This window comes from Balearica regulorum, chromosome 19 (genome assembly GCF_011004875.1).
Source record: "Balearica regulorum gibbericeps isolate bBalReg1 chromosome 19, bBalReg1.pri, whole genome shotgun sequence".
In the NCBI taxonomy this organism is placed as follows: Eukaryota; Metazoa; Chordata; class Aves; order Gruiformes; family Gruidae; genus Balearica; species Balearica regulorum.
The window spans coordinates 9,793,742-9,803,234 of record NC_046202.1 but is presented as its reverse complement, the minus strand read 5'-3'; the positions used below and the strand labels follow the sequence as shown (position 1 = coordinate 9,803,234).

At 58.1% G+C, this 9,493-nt stretch overlaps 1 protein-coding gene across 2 annotated transcripts; it reads right to left on the bottom strand.

Moving 5' to 3' along the window:
* Nucleotides 1–588: 588 nt before the first annotated feature.
* Nucleotides 589–9,204, bottom strand: NCF1 (neutrophil cytosolic factor 1). Of its 2 annotated transcripts, none has more exons than XM_075771602.1 (11): nt 9,037–9,204; nt 8,480–8,560; nt 8,103–8,178; nt 6,630–6,795; nt 6,443–6,498; nt 6,040–6,162; nt 5,414–5,521; nt 4,494–4,611; nt 3,499–3,606; nt 1,715–1,857; nt 589–1,059 (listed from the first exon to the last, which is right to left on the bottom strand). In XM_075771602.1, exons 1-11 carry the CDS (start codon nt 9,106–9,108, stop codon nt 941–943), a joined length of 1,170 nt encoding a protein of 389 aa, XP_075627717.1. In that variant the 5' UTR covers nt 9,109–9,204; the 3' UTR covers nt 589–940. The 2 variants fall into 2 exon arrangements, with proteins under 2 accessions (XP_075627717.1, XP_075627718.1); XM_075771603.1 differs by having other exon boundaries at nt 796–1,059; nt 8,103–8,201; nt 9,037–9,187.
* Between the last annotated feature and the right edge of the window lie 289 nt (nt 9,205–9,493).

Genomic DNA, 9,493 nt, shown 5'->3' with positions numbered 1-9,493 from the left:
CAGGCCCAAACCTAGACCCAGACCTCAGCCCAAACCTGAACTTGAACCTGCCTGGGATGGCGGTGGCAGGGCTGGCTGTGGCAGCACTCAGACACAGCCCTCACGCCACGCTGCCTGCTGCAAAGCAGCCCTGTCCCAGAGGTGCCGGCCATGCTGTCATGGCCACCGGCCTCCCCACACGGCAGCCCCCTGTGAGGCGGCAGGAGGGGCAAGCACTCACAGCCTTGGGAAGCCGTTCACCCCTCACGCCCTGGCAGCCCCACGGGCCCTGGGCTGCCCGCCCCACACCCCTCACGCCCTGCCACCATTTGCGGCGACCACCTTGCCTCATGGCTCCTTCTCCACCCAGCAGACCCCCCTCCCCACCTCCCAGCCTTTGCTTTCACTAGAGGGAGCGAAGCAGCCACCTTCCAAGAGGAAGCTGCTGTCCTTCCCCCAACCACACTTCCTCCCCACCACCATCTTTCGCAAGAGACCCTTGCCCAATCCCCTGCTGGATGTGGTGGGGAGAAACGCCTTTCCTGCCGCCGTGTTGCTGGGCTGCTCTCCAGTGTCTGCACTGACCAGACGTCCAGGCGAACATTGAAATAAGTCTATAAAATGTCTCTCCTTTATTGGTGAAAAAGGCAAAATCATTCAAAACACAAATAGGGGATAAAGGGGATCTGGTGGCGAGGGGTCCCCGGTGGCTGTGGAGGCCTCAGCCCCCCCGGAGCCGGCGGAACTGTGCTGGTCCCTCCTCACGGTGTCATTAGCACACCTTGGGTTCGCCGTGCTGCTGGATGAAGATGGGTGCTGGGCTGCACAGATCTGGCCAGCAGCTGCCTGGGACCTGTGGCGTTTGCCAGAGCCACCTGGATCCCCCGCTCTGGCTCCGAGCCCTGGCCGCGCAGGAGCCGGTGGAGATAAAGCATTGTCTGGCTGGCGGGGGGCTGAGGCCTCACAGGATCTTCCTCCGGGTGCTCTCAGAACAGCGGTTCAGGATGAGGTCTTTGCTGGGACGGGGAGGAACTGCAGGTTGAGCCTTGGGCTTGTTCTCCTCTTGCTCAGTTTTCTCAACTGCGGGTAAAGCAGATGGGTCAGAGCTCTCCACCACCCAACACCTCCATGCAAACATTCAAAAGCTTTCTATGCAACGGCCACCAATGTTCCTCCCTCTCCTCCTGTCTCAGCCACGTGTGATGGTCTTCCCAGTGGTCGGGGTGGTGGGATGAGCCCACCGGTGCCCAGCTGCAAGGTCTGCTCAGGTGGAAGCCCAGCTCTAGGTCTGTGCAAGGAGCTGCTCTCCCTTGGGAACGTCACGGGTCCCACACGAGGATTACCAGATCTAAAGCATCTACCTCAATAGCAGCCTCTTCCTTCATGCAACACTTCCCTCTGGGTGCTTTGCTAACAGCTAATGTACATGATAACGGTAATGGCAACAGCAGCACGGGTGAGGTTAGGTGCACAGAGGAAAGCACAGGTCCTAAATGTGGGCTGACCTCCCACCAGCACCATATTCTGCTCCTTCTCTGTCACACTTATAACCAGAGGTAAGAAACCTCACTGAAAAGAAACACCACCTTGCACACGCCTTCCTCGCAGGAGAAGGGTGGAGAGGCAAGGCGTGACTCCATGTGCTGCCCTACTCCAGCAACCAGTGCTGGAGGGCACGGGCCATGCCTGCAGGGCTTCAGCCCACATCCAGGGCAAAGGCCCCATTGAGACTTACTGATGACATTGGCCTTGTTCTGGAAATTTTCCTTCATCTTGCTCCGGCTCTGGATGTACTTCTTGCTGTTCCTCCTGTAGGTCTCCTGGCTGATCTGCTTCCGGCTCTGCTTGTGGATGCTCTTCACGTTTCGGATGGTGGATCTGCAACAAGCGAGAAACTAAACTTTCTGTTTCCATGCCAGCAGCTCTCATGCCTCACACTTTCTTGCCGAGGATTTCCCCATCCCTGCCTCTCACGGACCTGCTGCAGCCGGACCCTGCGCTTCCTCCTCTGCCTCACCCAAACCCCAATATCTGCTCTGTGGTTTTGCCGGGTGGAAGCAGCAGCAGGTGGACGCCAGCCCTCAGACATGACGTGCAGCACATTAGGAGGCAGCTGGAGCAGTGCTGTGGAACCAAATACTGAAGGGCGAAGCCTGAGCACAAGTCTGGAAAGTAATGATGGGGATGGCGAGGTAGATGAGGCATAAGGCTGGAAGGACGAGGTGGGCATGAGGTTTATCGAACAGAGTTCAAGAAAGCGCTGGAAGTAAGTGATCTACAGCTCTTGTTTGGATGGACATACAGCATCTCTACTGGCTGCAAGACTGAGATCCCTGGTGTGGGGTCTGGCATGGCTCCCCAACACCCAAGGATCAGTCCCTGGGCCAGGGTGAAGAGTGTGGGGGACATGTCAGTGTGCACCTTGATCTGCGGTATTGAACCCACAGCAGAGAAGCTACTGAGAGAAGTGAAAGGCTGAGCAGCCTGGGGCTGCGGGGTGGCATGCTGCCACAGGGGAACCCCCAGCATCGAGGACCATCTCCAGGCAGGCAGACGGAGGCCCCCGCTTCGTCTTCACTACCAGGTCGTGACCGCCATGGCTCCTGACATCCATCCCATGGTCCTGCTCTGCTCAAGGCCATGGCCCCTTGCCGTGCCCGTCTGCCTTCAGCGTCTCCCTGGTTGGAGCACGTATCCATCTCAAAGCAAAGCTCTTGCCCCAACGGCAGGTCACCACCTTTGCAACAAGGCTCAGCCTAGGGACGGCATTCACCACGGTGGAGCGAGTCACTGTCCTTGAAACAGGCCCCCTCACCTCCCCCAAGGGTATCAGTAGGCACCGCTGCGCTCAAATGGGTGGATTTGAGCTGTTTTACACTGTCTCACGCTCAATCTGTGCTCTCGCAGAGCTGGATTCTGAGAGATTTTATAGCAAGGCTGCTGTGTTTTCTTGTAGGGAAGAAAAGATAGTGGCAAGCTCAGCCCTTCCTAGCAGTTTTCTTTGCATCGGAATTAATGAGTTATTATTGCTTTTTATCTTTTTTAATCAAAATAAAATCCCTTCCATTAGCTCAAATCCTCCCATCAGATTAGGCCATTTGGCAGCTTTGATTAGTCAAATCTCTCCTCGCTTCTCAAAGATTCAGTGGATGCACTTAGGAAATAAGAAAAAAGGCCAATTTGAAAATTGAATGAGATTATCCCAGGAAGGAAACTTTGCAGAAGGACAAGGAGAAATACGCCCAGCTGGAGGACATGCCAAAGCAAGGACTGTGAAGCCCTGCATCAGAAATGCTGGGGTGCCTCTCCGCCCGTGGAAGTCAGGGAGCACAGAGCTATTTTTGCTGCAGCCCTGCAGGACCTGCCTCCTGGCCTGCCTTTGCCCTGCTCACGTCTCTCTTGGGCAGTTCCTCGTTGCCAGGACGAGCACGGGACACTGCAAACCACTGTCTGGTTTCATTTCCCACCCCTCGAAGAAAAGCTTTAGTCCTCCTCCCTCCTGCCCGGGGCTTCTCCTACCTCCGTGGAGGAGCGCTCCGGTTCCTCAGCTCATTCTTCAGGGAGGTGTTCACCTTCCCGGCTTTCTGCAGGTACATGGAGGGGTAGTAACCCGTGGTTTCACCCTTCCTGCAGTGCAACACAAAGCAGCATCAGTTGCAGCCTTGGTTCTGCGACCTCCGCCTCCTCGCCCCTGTCCCAGCAGGATTGCTGGAGCTGGGTGGGCTATTTCTTCTTATGTTGCTTGTAGGGATGGGGGCTTCAGGTGTCCCCCCACCTTGTGCACCTGTGGCTCTCCCTGAAAGTGTGGCTTGAGTCGTAAAAGCAAGTAGGTAACGGACAGAGCAATGGCTCACAGCTTTCAGGGTCTCACCAGCTCATACTATCTGGCCCGGGGGTTTGGCTGAGCTCCTGAAGGATTGCTCAGGGTCTCCTGCCAGACACCCCACCACGTGCTCAAGAAACGCTCCCTGGTCCCCAGCCTATGGCCCCCTCCAGCCCCACAAACCTGCTGCAAACTCCAGGAGATCCTCCCGGTGCCACTCGCCCGGGCACAGGCTGGCGCAGGAGGATCCCCAGGGATTGCAGCTATGTCATGTCCCACCGCAAACGCACACTCTGTGCCGCGCGTGCACGCTCTGTGACTCTCCAGAGCACAAATGCAGCTGGGGTTCCCCTCGGGAAAGGCCGAATTTGCAGGGCAGGCCAGGGCTGAGGGTGAAAGCTGAGGTTTCGCAAAGCAAAATGTGCCAGAACACTTAGAGGCAGAATAATAGATTTTTAAATTTTTTTTCCATCTGCCTCCTTGGATATTTCTGAAGCCCCCAGCAGAGGAAGCCCCAGCTGCAACGTTGAGCCTTTGGCAAAGCCACAGGCTACTAGAGCAGCCCTGCAAAAGGAAGTGCTGGGCAGCGGCACCAAATGGTCCGTGGCTTTCACAGCCCCGCTGTGTGGCTGGTCCATCCCTTCCCGGTGCCCGAATCCCACCTGCCTGATTTGTCCCTGGCATCTCTCACCTGATGACCCACCAGCCATCGAGGAGCTTGTGGATAACTTCGATGGTATCACCCTCCTTGAGGGTCAGCTCATCCTCCTCCACGGCTGTGTAGCTTTTCTGGACGATGTACTGCTCACCTGCACACAAAATCAGGACAGCAGGTTGGGTGCTACCACCCCAGGGCTGGGGCTCATCCTCTCCAGCTGCTGAGGAGAGGAGGCACCAGGGCATCTACCCCGTGTTTTAGGCAAGACCCAGGCTGCTTCAGGTCTCAAAGTTTGGATTCAGACTTCGCCCAGCCTTGTTGGTGCCTGAGGCTCACCCCAGCCCCTCCAGCACCCCTCCAGGAGAAAGCTGGTGAATGCAGGCAGTGGAAGTCCTCCATCTCTGCTGAAGAGCAGGTTTATAATTCGGGTGATTAAATGAGGAAGAAGGAAGCGTTGTGCTAATAGACTCTGTTGCAGTGTTTCAAAAACCACAAAGACAAAGCCTGGAGAGCAATCAGCGTGAGTCTGCAGGATCCTCCCTTTGCTCCGTGCGATAAGGCCCCGCTGTCACGGTGGGGCGATGCGGAGGGCTGATAAGGACGGCACAGAAGCCAAGCGCTGGGGAAAGCCTGCACCTCAGGTCGGATGCTGCACTGTGCTCCTTTGCTAACCCAGCAACGCAGTGTGCGCCCCGTCAGCTCAGGGTGGCCACTGTGATCAGCCAGAACAAGCACCTAGTGCTGATTTGCAGGTCACAGGAAACTCCTGAGGTTGAGTAAGGCACTGAAGGATGAGATTTATCCCTCCTGGCAGCTTCTACAGCTACATCTCCATGCCCAGCGGTCCTGCTGCAGCCTGGACTGCCCAAAGGGGTCCTTGCAACGAGCCGTGCCAGCAGGGAGCAGCGGCAGGCTGTGCTCTGGTGCACACCCTGGGGACCCCAACGTTTTACCTTCATAGTTGGGCTCCTGCTCTTCAGACTCATCAGGACCATCCATCGGCTCCAGATAGGCAGCTGGCACCCAGCCCCGTTTATTCTTCAACTGGCAAAACCACCAACCTGTAACAAAAGCAGCCGTGGGCAAGAGCAGAGAGTGTTGGGGGGCACCGCGGGGGCACCGGCATTGGGTCTGGCCCCGGCCGGGGTAGGTGCAGGCACCCACGTGGCCCGGAGGGAAGGAATGGGGCCGGGCCGGTCTCTGTTTACATGGTGCAGCCAGGGAGCTGGGCCAGTTCATCCTGTTTCTTCCAGGGCAGGAAATCTCACAGGCGAAGCCATGTGAGGGGGTTCCGGGTTTTCTAGGATTGCCCCACGCCCTCCCCAGCCAAAACCAACCATCATGTGGCTCTGTGAATGTGAAACATGTGCCGAAGGGGTGGGAAGCGCCAAGAGGCTTGGTGCGTTCGCTCTGAGCTTCTCCTCTCCATCAGGAGACCCTGATACAACAGCCTGCCCTTTAACGCATGCAGCGGCGTAACTAACTCGCACGCTGCGCTTGGACACGAGACGCAAAATGCTGAAATGGTGGCCAGGAGTGGGCTGGCCCTTGCTGGCTCTCCGGAGGAACAGACACATACCACTCTCACTCTTCTCCACGACGTCCACCATGTCCCCAGCTTTTAGAGCCATCTCGGATGTGGAGCTCTTCTCATAGTCAGCGATGGCTTGGTAGGTTTGCAGGACGATGGGGCCCGTGATGTCTGTGGGGGAGAAGTCAGAGACGTTCCCTCTCCCGGCCCCCGGCGCAGAAATACCCTGTTTCAGGAACGCCAAAAGCAGCCCCAGGACAGCCCAAAGTGCTCTCCCAGCCTCTTCTGGTCCCAAACCAGCTGGATCCCAGGACAGGGACTCATTCCCCCCAAGGCTGTGGTTTCCTCCCATGCTCTCGGTCAGCGCACCTGCTGTGGGATGGCCACCCCTCTCCCGGTCAGGCTTTGCTGCCGCCGAGGCAGCCGCTTGCACCCCTCCGAGGCCTCTTACCGGTGAGGTTTTTCTTGGCATCCTTTGGCAGGAGGAAGACCTCGGGCTTCTTGATCCTAGATGGGTCAGAGGAAAGGCAGCTCAATGCTGACCCCCCATCACACCGGCAGCGGTGCCCTCCCTGGGGCTGCTGCCAGCACCCGGGGACGCAGGGTTTCTCCCCGAAGCGGCAGGCGGCCTAACTCACTGGCTGTCTGTGACGGGGTTCATGTCGTCAGGACGGACCTTGAAGAAGTTGACCACATGCAGGGACCGGGAGATCTTGTGGGGCAGGTTGACCAGCGTGTAGCAGTACTCAGTCAGCGTGCCCTGCCTGTTCTGGGTCGAGCGCTGCCCATCAAACCACTTTGGGGCTGGGGGAGAGGGAAAAAGCAGCCAGAGTGCCCTGTTTATACAAATTTCCAAGCAGGCTGCTCTGAATCATTAATTTAGCCCTGAAAATGAATGGATTTGGCCCCAGGGTGCTGCACGGCTGCGTGGTGCCCGTAAAGCAAAGCTCTGCGGGAGCGTGGCCCAGTCTCCTCCCTGGGTGCTCCGACCCCCCCCGTGGCAGGCATGCGGGGGGCCACGTACAGTGCCAAAAAAGCCGGGGAGAAGCCGAGTGTGAGGCCACGGCTGGTTTGCAGATGCGCTGCAGCCGCAGGTTCTTCATTTCGGCAGTACGGCTGGGGAGGGGAGCGTGGCGCAGCACCCAGCCCCGGTGCCGTGGGCAGTGTGGAGGAGAGCACTGCGCAGCCAAACTCATCCTCTGCAGCCTGTGGACTCCTGCAGAGCTCGTGCAAGCCCAGAAAAGGCCCTGTTTGACCCCATTTCAGTTACGGAAAACCTCCCACGTCCATGCTCAGACTAAGCCCAGGTGCTGGGCCACAAACGCAGCGACTGCTCCAGGGCACACAGAGGGACTCAGGGGCAGCAGTCTGATGCCTGCCTTGTCCCCAGCACTTTCAGTTCCCCAAACGGGACGAGGACGCTCCAAGCAGCCCCGGCACAGCAGCGGCAGCAGCCGGACAAAGGGTCCCGGCACGGTAGTGTTAGTCCGGCCCCGAGGGGACACCCCCCTCCCCAGACATGGCACCCTCATTGCTGCGTGGTGCAGGTTTATTCCTCCTTGAGACGTGTCGACCACAACCCACAGCTACTTCTCATGCTCCTTCCTGCCTGCTTTAAAGGAGGAAATTAAATAAAAGGGGGAATTTCGCTGGCCTGCACCGTGCCTGGGGACAAACTGTCAGTTCTTTGGATCAGGAGTTCATTCCTTGTCGTTGAAGACATACTGCATTGCTTCCTCTTACAAAATATCTGTGTTGCCATAAGGGCAGTAAAAAACAATCCCGGTGATGGCGTCACCGAAGGAGGGCTCAGCTCAGCTAAGCTCAGCTCAGGCTCCCCAAAGCCAGACCCTTGGCACCTGCCAGGGGTTGCAGCCAACAACCCCGGGGAGGAAGGACGGGGTCTGCAGGGCTGGCGAGTGCTGGGAGAAACCACCGCTGCTGCTCAGACAGACCTTTCTCGTGTTTTGATTTCAAACCCGGTGGGCAGGAACAGAAACCCCACCAAGCACCCGCGCGGGAGGCAGCCGGCAGAGCTCGGCCCACTGGGGAATTTCCCAGCTAGCTGCAATTTCTCTTTTGGCCCCCAGCACCCGGCGCCTGCCCCTCACCTGGCAAGTGTGGGATGATCCGGTTCTCCACATTGATGTCCCCGGATTCAATGGGGAACATCTCCTTCAGCGCTTTCTGCGGAGCAGAGCCAGGCACGGCTGTGAGGTGGCAGGATGGCACTGAGGGACCCCCATGGCACCCAGTGGTTTTACCCCCTTCCCAGCTCTCACCCCGCTGGCACGTGCTGGCCGGACCCCACGCCCCGACCCCGGGAGAAACCTGCCAGGGAGCGCAGAGCCGGCGGCTCCTCCCTGAAGGGACAGCAGAGATGGAAGCACAGGGAGCCAGGAAACCTCTTTTGAGCCAGGTTTGTTTTGGGGCAATTTCAGCAGGAATTTGCCCTCCTCTTTTTTTCCCCACCCCCGGGATGACTCACGTGGAACTCATATATCTCAGTAAACCGGCGGTAGACGAGCTTTTCGGAGAGGTCGTTCCACTTCACCAGGAACATGTAGACCTGAGGGGCAAAGCAGAGGCACTGCAGCTCTGCGGGCGAGCGGGACCCCGACCCAACCGTGGCCAAAGCCCCGGGGAACCTCCTGGATGTTTCTGTTTCAGATAAACTGCGTGTATTTCTTCCACCACCCCAATGTGAGTAGCTCTGCCCAGACAGCGAGTGAGCTGGGCGCTAGGGAAGCTCGGCAGGGATGGAGAGGCGACAGAAACATGCAGGTGGGTGCGAATCAAAGACGGAAAAGCCCTTTCCAAGCCTGCGAAGTAACCAACAGCTTGCAAAGGAGATGCCCAAAACCTTGTGCGTTCAAGACATTTTAGCCTCTGGCTGCCTCCAGCTCGTGCCATCAGCCATGACCGCCCCAAAAAAGGATGGTCTTAAGCCCTCAGTCACTTTTATCTAAAGAAATTTGCTGGCCAAGCTTTTCACCCCGGCCAGTCCTCACTACTCAGCTTGTCGGAAGGTCGCTGCGTACTCACATAGTGCTGGCTGGGGAAAAACCTTTTCTCGTAGCCCAGCAACTCGATGTGCCGGATGAAGGCATCCCCCATAGCTGCTCCTGGCTGCAGCGTCCCGCTCTGGCCCCTACTCCTGCTTCCCCGGGTGTCTCAGCGTCCTCTCCTCCCCTCTGCCTTCGCACTGCTCCTCTTCGCTGTTAAAGCCCCTGGGAAAGCGGAAGTCCTGCTGCAATCGCACCCGTTAATGTTTACCCGCTGTGGTTTGTATTGAGTTGGTGTTTCCCGTGGGGAGGCTCCAGCCTGGCCCTCCAGCGGTGCCAGGGCTGGGGAGGAGGCGGGCGGCAGGGAGACCTCGGGGATGCCCTGGAGGCATCTCTGAAATCAGGGGACAGCAAAGGTCCAGGGCTGGGTCGGCTGCCCCGATAGCCAAGTGGCCCCTCCGACCGCTGACGCTGCCCCGTGATGGCACAGGGTGCTG